Source organism: Mus caroli, unplaced genomic scaffold (assembly GCF_978045245.1).
Source record: "Mus caroli unplaced genomic scaffold, Mus_caroli_1 scaffold_2, whole genome shotgun sequence".
NCBI lineage: Eukaryota > Metazoa > Chordata > Mammalia > Rodentia > Muridae > Mus > Mus caroli.
This window is the reverse complement of record NW_028227257.1, coordinates 89,499,237-89,510,916: the sequence shown is the minus strand read 5'-3', so window position 1 is coordinate 89,510,916 and position 11,680 is coordinate 89,499,237. Positions and strand designations below refer to the sequence as shown.

At 52.7% G+C, this 11,680-nt stretch overlaps 1 protein-coding gene across 4 annotated transcripts; it reads right to left on the bottom strand.

Moving 5' to 3' along the window:
- Nucleotides 1–849: 849 nt before the first annotated feature.
- Slc39a13 (solute carrier family 39 member 13) lies at nt 850–9,518 on the bottom strand. 4 transcript variants are annotated; one of them, XM_021181419.2, is made up of 10 exons: nt 9,269–9,516; nt 7,539–7,847; nt 5,139–5,252; nt 4,707–4,864; nt 4,047–4,148; nt 3,856–3,945; nt 2,743–2,793; nt 2,387–2,519; nt 2,130–2,229; nt 850–2,040 (listed from the first exon to the last, which is right to left on the bottom strand). In XM_021181419.2, exons 2-10 carry the CDS (start codon nt 7,837–7,839, stop codon nt 1,965–1,967), a joined length of 1,125 nt encoding a protein of 374 aa, XP_021037078.1. In that variant the 5' UTR covers nt 7,840–7,847; nt 9,269–9,516; the 3' UTR covers nt 850–1,964. The 4 variants fall into 4 exon arrangements, with proteins under 4 accessions (XP_021037078.1, XP_021037097.1, XP_021037107.1 ...); XM_021181438.2 differs by having other exon boundaries at nt 4,707–4,825; nt 9,269–9,515; XM_021181448.2 differs by lacking the exon at nt 4,047–4,148 and having other exon boundaries at nt 9,269–9,518.
- Between the last annotated feature and the right edge of the window lie 2,162 nt (nt 9,519–11,680).

Sequence of the window (11,680 nt, the reverse complement as noted above, 5' to 3'; positions counted from 1 at the left end):
TGGCCTGTGCTCATCAGCCTCCCTCAGGGCTCATGCAGCAGGCAGGTAGCGGCAGCCCTCATTGAGCACCCGCTGACAGGAAAGACAGCTGGGCTTGGACCTTTCAGGCCTGAGGTCCTTGGTCTGTCAGCTTAGGTGGAAGATCTCCCTCTTGACTGTTGTGCAGATGGGACACTGGCAGCTGAGTATTCCCAGTTGGGCATGGCAGATTCTGTTTCCCACCTACTTACTCTGGGCTCATCTGTGCACCACACAGATGGTTTGTCCCAACCAGTGGGTTGCTGAAGGCTGTTTATTGGTTGGGAAAAGTGGAGGATTCTCCTACAGCTACGATGGAGATGCAGTGCCCCCTGCTGTGTGAGGATAATGGTGCAGTCAGAGGAAGGGAGCTTGGTGAAGACCCTCTTCTCCAGCTCATGTTAGGGAAATGGGTGGTGTGGGGAGGCTCAAGTGAGACAGGGTCTTAAGTAGCCAAGGCTGGCCTTTTAACTCCAGATTCCTCTGCTGCCTCCATTCCTGGTTGCTGAAATTACAGTGTGACACCACACCTAGCTTTCTTAAATGAAGTACAATCTCACTGAAGTAAAAGGAGATGACTTTGTGGCTCTAAGTCCCCAGGTGAGAACTGTTAAGAGGAACAGGGAAATAAATATCTTGGCTTTTTACATCCATAAGATCACCGATGGTGAGGAAGGCTCAAATTGGTGCTCAAGCATTACTGGGATAAAAAGCCAACAATGAAACATGGCAGGAAAATAGGAAACCATTTGAGATGCACAGCAAGTGTAACAGACCTGTCAAGAGCACTTAGGAAGAGCTGTTTGACAGCCCTAGTATGTGGAAGAGGCAGCCGGTCTAAGTAATATTTATTTATATCTACAGAACAAGTATTTACAGATAAAGATGAGCCACAGCATAACTGCTGTGGTCATTCAGACTCTTCAGTGGCCACATCTCTAACATCCACAGTTGAGCAGCAGGGCTGGAGTCTGGCTGTAGATTGGGCCAGCTGAGTACCTGGGTGTCGGCCAAGGGAAATAGTTGGGGATTATGGCTTCAGCATTCTTCCAGTTCACATTCCTGAGCACTGACAATGTGGAGCCCTCACCACCCCCATCTTACTCTTAACCCAAAGGACAAGGGCCCCTGAGCTGGAGAGGGCAGCAAGGCTCACTGTCTCTGCCTGGGGCATGCGTGCCTGCTGGACCCTGTGCTGGCAGGAGCATCCCGGGGAGCTGTGCTGGGAGACGGCTAGCCTGGACTACTTGCTGACTTGCAGGCTGCTGTTTGGCAGCTGGAGGTGGTGAGAGCTGCCTGTGTGGCCAGGGAATATTTGTTGGGGAAACATGCTCGCCAGGCTGGCTGCCCCTAGAGAGAGGTCTTGGAGCAGCTGCCTGCTCAGCGTTGGGGAGGGGTAGGACATCAGTGCTGAGTGGGAGCTGGGACTACACAGCACCCACCTCCCATTTCTTTGGCTGTAGAGGGGGGTAAGTAGGAAGGGTAAGGAAAATGGACAGCAGGGAAAAGCTGTGTTCCCTCTGCCTCTACAGTGCTTGGGGCCTAGATGTGTAAGCAGAGGGTTTGATTTTTCTTTTTTTCTCTCTTGGGCTAGAGCCCCAAGGAGGAACAACTTTGGGCTATGGCCCTCTCTTTGGGCTGTAGCCCTGGGCTCCTTGGGCTGGTTTCTTTGTCAGTGAGAAGTGAGGCCTGTGCTGGCACCGGTGCTGTCATTCCTTGCTGCTAGGTGACAGTGGGGTGTCCTGGCAGGTGCTACGTTGGGCTCTGGGCTCTGCACCCAGGGGTCACAGTGTCGGTCTCTCTCCCACTCTGGCTGCGTGTGCACACCACACACCCTCTGTGCAGTGAGAGGCTGGCTCTAGCATTCACCCTCTGCCTCTCACACATGGTCACAGAACAGACTGGAGTCTCATTACTCGCTGTGCAGAGTGGGCTGTGAGCAGTGGTTATTCAACAAACAATGAAAGCAGCACCATCACCACGACACCGGAGCAGAGCAGCAGCACCTGTTGCAGGGAATGCCTGTTGGGAGAGGAGAGAGAGACTTAGGCCAGGATGGCAGAGGCAGCGGCTCCTCCTGGGCCCAACAATCATCCTAGTAGGTTGCTCACCACGGGTCGTCTTCTTCCAAGAGGTCGGGTAACACATTCACCAAGGCGATATAGAGAAAGCCTCCCGAGGTGAAGGGCAGGATCCAGACCACTGTCTCCTCTGTAGGGGAGGGGCAGCTGGGAGTGAGCTCAGGGCACTGTAGGTATCCCCACCCTCCTACCAGGGACAGCAGGCAGACACTACCCCAATAGCAGCAGGGCAAAGGAGCCTTTTGGCTGGTGTACCTCTTGAACACCACTGTCCACCACTCTCGTACCTACTCCTTTGGGGGATTGTGTACAGATGGCAAAGCAGGCCCCCAGAAGGCCTCCCAGGGCTGTAGAAAACTGTAGCTTGGCTGCCGTCCATCGGTCAAAGCCAGCCCGGAGCAGGATAGCAAAGTCACCCACCTGAGGAAAGGGTCAGATGTTCAACCTAGAACCAGATCACAGGAACACCCACCCTCCTGTCTCCCCTACCCCTGGGCCAGTATCTAATGAAGCCGAGCCCCCCTCCTCCCCTAGACCACTTCAGTGGGCAAGGCCCACCCCAAATCCCTGAACAGGTCGCACACCCGTGTTGAGATGGGAACCTTGGGGTCCCTGATTCTAAGACCACGATGTGGGCACTTACCTCATGGGGGATCTCATGCAGGAGGATGGCCATGGTGGTTAGAAGCCCAATCTGCAGAGATTTGAGTCTGAGTCTCTGGTGCCTTTACCGGGTTACTAGGCTTCCCCATACCCAGCCCCTCAGAAACATGTATTCTGCTTTTAGTCTGCAAGTTTGGGGAGGATACTGTAGCCATAGGAAAGACAGCAGTGACTAAAGCTTGCCTCTCAGACTTAATAAGGTAATATGATGTCATCTACAGATGTGCTGGGCTGCATTCATAGCACACCGGGACATGTGCGACCCCAAGCTGCAGGTTGGACATGTTTGGTAAAGTCAGGATTACAAAACACAAACACCTCCACGGTTCCATATAGAGCAGTGCTGTGACAGAGTATGGATGGGTGCCCAGCTGGAGGATGCGAGCAGCAGATACCTCCTGAAGTGCATTTAAACGGAGGCCAGAGGGATGAGGAGTCAGCTGCTCCGAGAGTGGGAGGAAGAACATTCCGGGCAGAGGGCACAGTGAATGGCCAGTGTTAGGGGTAAACAAAATGCTGGGACCAGAGCACAGAAGGCAGTGGGAGGTGAAGGGAGAAGCATCTACTGGTGGGCAAGGCCAAGTATAGGAGCTTGATAGAGGCATCTAAAAGGGGAGTGCTGGCAACAACAGTAGCTTGGAACCAAGGGTGCAGTGGAGGTAGCGGGATCAGAGGTTCAGAGTTCTTAGTGCTGTTCCAGAGGACCCAAGTTCAGTTCCCAGCACCCACACTTGGTGGCTCACAACTGCCTGTAGCTCCGGCTCCAGGGGATCCAAATCCAGCTGAGGATCCTCCAAAAAGCCTCCAAAAGCGCGCGCAGACACATACACACACACACACACACACACACACACACACACACACACACACACACGGCACCGGCACAAACATGCAAACAAAAAGAACTCTTTGAGGACAATAAAGGTGAAGGGAGACAGTTTAGAGACTAAGGCAGCATCCAGGAAAGGAATAGGGACTAGGCTTCACAAAGGTACTGTTAATAAAAGCAAGAAGCAGAGACTGTTTCGGAGATTGATCTGAACGGTAGACATCCCACCAGAAATACCAGAGGTCTACTTGTCCCACTCCTTACCTTTTTGCTCACAAGGAAGCTGGCAGCCACAGCCAGCCCATGAGTGAAGTTGTCTATGGTGTTGGCAAGCAGGTTGAGATAGCCACTGACCTGGATGAGGGGAGAGAAAGGCAGGCTGAGCCAGGGAGGCAGAGCTGAGTCAGCCATTCAGCTCTGCAGCTGCAGGAGGGGGGCCCGCATGGGCCACTCACTTTGAGGTTCCGGACCACGGCTCTCAGGCCGGGCTCTGCAGCCGGCTGGGCCAGACAGTGGCCTCCATTGAGCGCGGCAGCAGTGGGGTCTTTGCTGGGGGCCTACAGCCAGAAGAAGGAGAGAGAGGAGACATTAGATGCCCCCCCTACTCAGACAGGCAGGCAGAAAGAGAGAGTGAGGATAAGAGACGATGAATACCTCTTTGATCTGGCTAGACTTTGCTGATCCATCAGGCTGGGTTCCTCAGAGTCAGACCTCAAGCCCACACTGCTGTTACTACCCATCTACAACAGCGGTTCTCAGCCTTTCTTATGCTGCAATCCCTTCATCCGGTTTCTCATGTTGTACTGACCCCCAAACATAAATTTATTTTGTTGCTACTTCATGGCTGTAATTTTTGCTACTGTTATGCTATGTTATTGTAATGTAAATATCCAATATGCAGCTGATCTTAGGCAACTGCTATGAAAGGGTCTTTGACCCCAATTGAGAACCACTGATCTATATAGTCAAACTACTTCAGAGGCTAATGTTTCTCTAAGAGTAAGGAAAGAGAGTCGGGAGATATCTTAGACTTAACTTAGACCCTGGGCTTCTCCAGGCCTTGGGTTCTACTTTAGGAAAAAAAAACAAAAAAAAACAAAAAAACAACGGCTCACCTGGCTGGGGTCCTCCTTGCTGTTGAGGAACATCTTCTCCAACGCCAGGAAGGTCAGGAAGCCAGCGATGACCCACAGCCCCAGTTGTTGCTGTCGCTGCAGACTCTGCCCTTCACCACCTGCAGGGGGAGCACTAACAGGCCATGCCAAGCCAGTGGCTAGAAGGGAGCCATTTGGAATAGGGCCTAGATCAGAGCTAGTCCAGGGCATTGAGGGGTTGCCAGGGGAACTAGCTACTGAACAAGCAGCTGGGGCCTAGACCTCCCAAAGAGGCCAGGGCATCAGGATTAGACCTTCCCTCTTAAACAAGCTCTTCTGAATCTCTCTTCCCACATCCCCCTCCCAGACCCTGTGGAGCCAGCAGGGCCTAGGTTAACCCTAGGGAGAGGCACCAGCTCTGCACTTCTAATCCTGCCTCATGCTCTCACTCACCGGGGGTGATGTTACAGGTGTAGGCCCACGCCTCCGGCAGCAGGTGCAGAAACACGTTGCCCAAGAGTCCACCTAAGGCAAAGCTGAGCAGCTGCCTCAGTCGCCAGGCTCCAGCTGCAAAGCAGAGATATGAGGCAGTGCTGAGCCTCTGCTACTAAGCTCACCCATCTCACTGGCTTTCTAGACTGCAAGCTTCCAAAGGCTAGGTTTGGGCGGCTGTTCTCAGGAAGATCTCCCGTGGACTGTGGGATCATTATTAGTTAAGAGACAGGCTTGGACCCTGGCAAGTTCTGGATCTCTAATCCATCTGATGGCAACCACAAAATAAAAACTTCTGAGACTTAGTTTACCCATGTATAAATTGGATCTTGGCAGAATTAAACCACCACGCATAGAGCAAATGTTGATTAAATGGGAATTTCTCTCCTCAGCTAGTGCCATCCTTAGAAAACTGGCCGGACCTTGGGACTTTTACTAGCTTGTACATCCAGATTTGGAAGTGCAGTATGGAATATATGGAAGCCATATTATTCTCATCAGATGATAGAGCAGCCGAGGCCTAGAGGGACACCACCCCACTGGGACTCTGCTGTTTCCAGGCTGGCCAGAGAGCACTTGTAAAATGGGAATGCATCCTGCACAGAGCTGCCCAGGCCTCACACACATCAAGTAACCATTCCACCACAGAGCTGTCCACAACCTGGACTGTCTGAGAGACACACCTGCTGCATGGACATGACAGGTCCAGGGAGGCTCTGTTCACAACTGGGAGGCACCAGCATCCAGGCACCATCTGCATTACTGAATGGTCCTGAGCCTGGCAACTGGAAAAAGGCTAAGAGTCTTTCCTTCTATTTCTTCATTTATTTTACTATTGTTTATAATGTGTGTGAGTATGGATACATGGGTGCACCTGTGGAGGTCAGAGGACTTTATGGAGTGTTCTCTCCCTCCACCTTTACAAGGCTTTGAGGAACGCACTCAGTTCGCCAGGCTTGCAGGGTAAGCACCTTTACCCATTGAGCCATTTTAACCAGTCGTGCCTTTTCTACGACTTCTTCCTATTTTTGACTGTATGTATTCTATGAGTGCAGGTGCCTGCTACGGCCAGAGCTGGAGCTGTAGGTAGGCAGTTGTGAGCTGCCTGACACGAGTGCTGGCAATCACACCTGCATCTGTGCTCTCAACAGCTGAGCCGCCTCTCCAGCTCCGGCCTTCCTTTTTATTTGTTTGAGAAACGGTATAGCAGAGGCTGGCCTCTGCCTGGCTGTGTACTTGAAGATGACCTTGAGCTTCTGACTCTTCTGTCTTCACTCAAGTGTGTGCTACCACATCCAGTGTAGTATGCAGTGTGGGCACTGAGCTGCTGGACACAGTACCACTACACTACATCCCTAGCCCTTACACCACCAACCAAAACTGGGCGCGGGCGAGGGGTGGGGGGGCTGCAGCACTTGCTCACCTCTGCACCCAGGGTCCACCAGGAGCCTTTAAACACCTGCCCCTTCTTTGTGCCAGGCAGTCCTCCAAGTGCTTCATCTATGATCTATGAAGTTAGTATGTTCATTTGGGGGGGGTGTTGGGACTTGAACCCAGGCCTTGAATGTGTTAGGTAAGCATTCTAAAGTTCATTTCTTTTTAAAGATTTATTTATTATTATACATAAGTACACTGTAGCTATCTTCAGACACACCAGAAGAGGGCATCGGATCCCATTACAGATGGTTGTGAGCCACCATGTGGTTGCTGGGATTTGAACTCAGGACCTTCAGAAGAGCAGTCAGTGCTCTTAACCACTGAGCCATCTCTCCAACCCCCACCCCACCCCAGCAAGCATTCTACTACTAAATGACATGCTCGGCCTTATTATCCCTATTTTTTTGTTTGTTTGCTTTTTGTTTTTTGAGACAGGGTTTCTCTGTATAGTCCTGGCTGTCCTGGAACTCACTTTGTAGACCAGGCTGGCCTTGAACTCAGAAATCTGCCTGCCTCTGCCTCCCAAGTGCTAGGATTAAAGGCGTGCACCACCACCACCCGGCCTTATTATCCCGATTTTAAAGTCTGACAGACTGAGGCAGAGTGAGGTTAAGTAACTTGCCATGTTCTACATAGTTGGTGGGTGGCAGAGCCAGGATTTGAGCCCAGGTAGTATGGCAGCCATATTGCCAGCCATTCTTCATAAAGAGCCTGGGGAATGTTTGTTGATTGAAATAATAAACAGATGCATGCATGAGTGAACAAATGAATATGTATACCCTATGTGCACAGGACCAAGGTGACACTGGACTCCATGCTAGGCATACTATGTCTGGTGTACCTGGTACATGAGACCTGGCATTTCCCCAGAGCTGGCAGCAGGTTCCCTCCCCTCTGATCCTCAGCTGCTGAAGGGCCACTCACCTTCTGACTGTAACAGGGTCCCCATCTCCAGGGGAATGACCAGCAAGGGGAATACCCCACTGAGCCCAACCATGAGAGAGCCCAAGAGGGAGCAGATCCAGGTGTCCAGTCGCTCCCCACTCAGCAAAGCCCCCCAGGACTCGCTTTCTTTATTATCCAGGCGACAGGCAGCTGCAGCCCCCAGGCTCCGGAGGGCTGGCTGGGAACCTCCAGCCCTTTCCAGGAGCTCCAGGGCAAGGACAGTGAGGAAGAGGAGCCTTTGGCCTGCCATACCACAGCCAGGGCAGGGACATCCAGGCATGCCGGGAGCTAGAAAACACAAAGACTGCTCACGTGAGCTGCCTCCCTGGACCACATACCCCACTTAGGAAGCACAGCGCGCCTCTCAACCGGCCATGGCATCCCCCTTCTGCTCACTCTGCAGAGGAAACAATCCCCAGGGTGGGTGCACAGAGCACCCTCTGCCCACCTACACTTCTCCCAAGAACCACACATATTTTCCTTCTGAGCTGGCTCCAGCCTATGTGTCAATGTGTCCGCCTGAGGCTAAACTTTCCTTAATGACTGGGTGAGGCACTGGCTGGGCTCCTTCAGCCACCGGAGGAGGGACCATCCCTGTTGGGTGCCTCTAGCTGCCAGGAGAGGCTTGGCTGCCAGAATGTGCCGGTAAAGACACCCCAGGGTCTAAAGCCAGCACTGTTTAGCTTGATGGTGTGATACAAAGAAACACAGGTGGGGAAACTGAGTCATAGTCCAAACCTCTTCCTCTTAAATGATCTTATTCTTGGGCACCAAGAGACAAGAGGTGGGGCTGAAGAGAAGAGATGCCTCACAGATGCCAGAGCCAGAGGCTGTGGTAACTTATGGCTAATTAATTTGGTGCTCTAGATTGTTAACTGACTGTGGGCAATCCTGTAGTCCCTTCTGAGCCTGAGCCTCAGTGTCCTCATCAGGGAATGGATGAGGTAACAGAGCTCCCTAACAGCGATGTATATGAGGTGAACTTGACAATGCAGGTAGCTGCTGGCATCGAGGAGGGAATGAATGCAAGTCCTCTGAATGCCAGGGGAGGTCTGAAGCACTCGCAGAAGGAATGTGCTCTGCAGACTGATCGCAGTCGGATGGGGATGTGAGTCAACCAAGCCAGAAGTTCAATCTGGAAAGTTTAAATGTGATCTGCCCCCGTCTTCTACTGGCTGTGACCTTGAAACTGCCTCAGTTTCCTCATCTGCCAATGGATGTTAAGAGCGAAATCATCGGTCTCTGATTGGTGGGCTACAAGCCTATGTCTGGAATCTTCAGGCCATAATTAGTGACCCCTGCCCCAGCCCTCCCCAACCCCTCGCGGCCGCCACTGCCAACACCATCACAAACAAACGAGCAAAGCTTCACTGGGACCAAGGCAGGCCCTCGCCAGGCCAAGTCCTTAGCGGGTCATGCAGAGGCAAGTGGGGGACCACAGGTTCAGCAGAGAAGTATGGGATATGGAGAGAAAGAAGAAAGCAAGAGAAAGGAAAGTCAATAAAATGAGCTAGAATGTCTGGTGGAAGGAGAAGACAAGAAGCGGGGCAGCAGGGAGGGCTGAGGGGCAGAGCGTGGGACGTCAGAGGTAAAGAGCCAAAGAGCAGGCAAGTTCAACTCCTAAACGGAGGACGAGTCGCGACAGGTTTGGGAACTGACACGGTCCATCCCGCCCCGGACGCGGGCCTGAGGGTCCAGCGATCACTCACCGCGCAGTGGCAGAGGTGGCAGCGGCAGCAGATGCAGCGCTCCGGGCGGGCCCGGCCATCCAGCTGCAGTGTCGCGCCCCGCCCCGGCTCTGCCTCGCCCGGCCCCACCACTAGGCCCCCAGCCCGGAGCCACCCCCGGCGTGCAGCCACGTCACACGGGACAGTCCGGAACCCGACGCGCGCGGCTCCGGGGGGCTAGACGGAGCGGCGGCGCGGAAGGCGCTTCCGCCTCTTACCATGGGGGACCCGCGCGGTCAGCGCACTTCCGCTCGGGGCGGATTCTGGGGCTGCGGGGAGGGTAGGACGGAAGTGGGTACCCTCGTGGGTATCGCGTTTAGCCAAAGCTAGGGTGAGGGCGGCACCCACGCGGGAACCGGGATCAACAGGGCGGCGGGGCTTCAGTGTGGCTTCCTTCTGAGGATGCAGTCCCAGCAGTGGCCACACGGGGGCGCGCACGGCTTCCAAACCGCTTCGTCCCGGGACGTGAGCAGGGCTATGGCTCTCCTCTGAGTCAGCGGGCCTGGCTCCTCCATGAGCTAGGGAAAGGGGAAGTGCCTGCCGCAAGGAGGGGCCTGGCCCTGGGTACCTCAGAAGAGGGAATTTTATTCTTACTCATCGAATTATTTTTATGCTTTGGTTTTTCACTTGGAACCTCAGGCCACCGTCTCCAGGACCGTAACCCTTTGAAGTCCAGGACACGTTTCTAGAGCCTGTGCCCTGGAATTCCAAGCCAGGATACAACAAAGGACTTGGTGTTCTCTTTACCCTGACAAAGCTGAACCTGAACTCTTAGACCGACGGAGCAGTTAGTGGCAATAACAATGGCTGCAGGTCTCTGATCTAGGGTAGCCCTTTACTGACCATGTACTCAGTAGTCAGTGTTAACTTCACCAAATCATTTTTATCTTTCAGGTGGGTACTGACTGTTGGCCTAGGGTCAGACATATGTCACACATATGGCAGAGGCAGAATTCAACTTGGATGTACCTCTCCCTAGGGCGGGCGTGTGATGGCCACCTCATGTCTAAGCTGGAGCTCAGGTGTGGATGTGGCCTAACACCCCCCACTCCTTTGCGGTCCGATACATGTTTGCATCCTTCTCTGGGAATCAGCCAGTAACTGACATGGAAGACATTCAGCAGAGGTCGAATGAGTGCTCCCCTGGGCAGGCTGTGACAGAGTGAGAGGCTCATTAGTCCTTGCCTCCCATTGCGGCTCTCTATGGTCCCTTGTTCCTTCTGGGTGCTCTGAGAGAAGACCGAACTCACACCTCACAGTTGATGCCCTACCTCACAGTGTGTGTGTGTGTGTGTGTGTGGTGGTTGTTGTCGTTTTACTTTGAGATTGGTTCTATGTAGCCCTACCCCTTGCCTGTTCTGGAACTTGCTATGTAGATGTGGCTGACATTGAATCTACAGAGATCTGCCTACTTCTACCTCCTCAGTGCTAGAATTAAATACGTGTGCCACCACTCTTGGTTTATTTATATATTTTTGATATAAGGTCTCATGCTAGACTGCCCCTAAACTTGTTACGTAGCAGAGAATGACCTGGAACTTGTGGACCGCCTGGATAGATGTGCCCTCCCACATCCAGTTTATTCAGTGCTGACAGCCTGGGCATTGTGCGTGCCAGGCAAGTGCTCTATCAACTACAACCCCAGCCTTTTATACCCCTCCCTCCACCCTCCAACCCTGAGTCAGAGTTTCTCTGTATAGCCCTGGCTGTCCTGTAACTCCATTTATAGACCAGACTGGCTTTGAATTCACAGAGATCCACCTGCTTCTGCTTCCTGAGTGTTGGGATTAAAGGCCTGCACCATCACACTTGGCTAATATAACACTCATGCTTCCTAGACTTCCAGCGCCTTCCAAATTCTCCTGTCTGACTCTCCTCGCCAACCCTGTAAGTCTCCCAGGATGGGCTTCTAAGCCCTTCTGCAAGCTCTGAGACAGAATGCCTAGTCAGATTCTTTGCCACAGGGGGAAGATGTTTAAGGCTGCCACACTAGAACTTTAAAGATATCTTCCTCCCTGTATTCAAACCATGCCATCTTATGCAAAGTACCTCACAATATGCAAATGATTTCACAATAACACTGTCAGCATTCCTGCCATTCTAGAGGTCAAAGGGCTCCTGGCCAGCAAGGACACTAGCAAGGCCCAGCTACAAATACTACTTAGTATAAACCTTCTTCTCACCTGGCCTGCAAGTGACACCAACAGAATCTAAGGAATTAAAGGAGCAAGGGGGTGGGGGTGGGGACAGAGACTGGAGCAGAGATGAGAGGGTGAAAAGATCCATTGTTTGAAACAGACTTTAGAAAAGGTGATCTTGTGGGGAAGGACAGATGGATGGTTCAGCAGCTAAGAGCACTGGCTGCTTTTCCAGAGGACATGAGTTTAGTTTTCT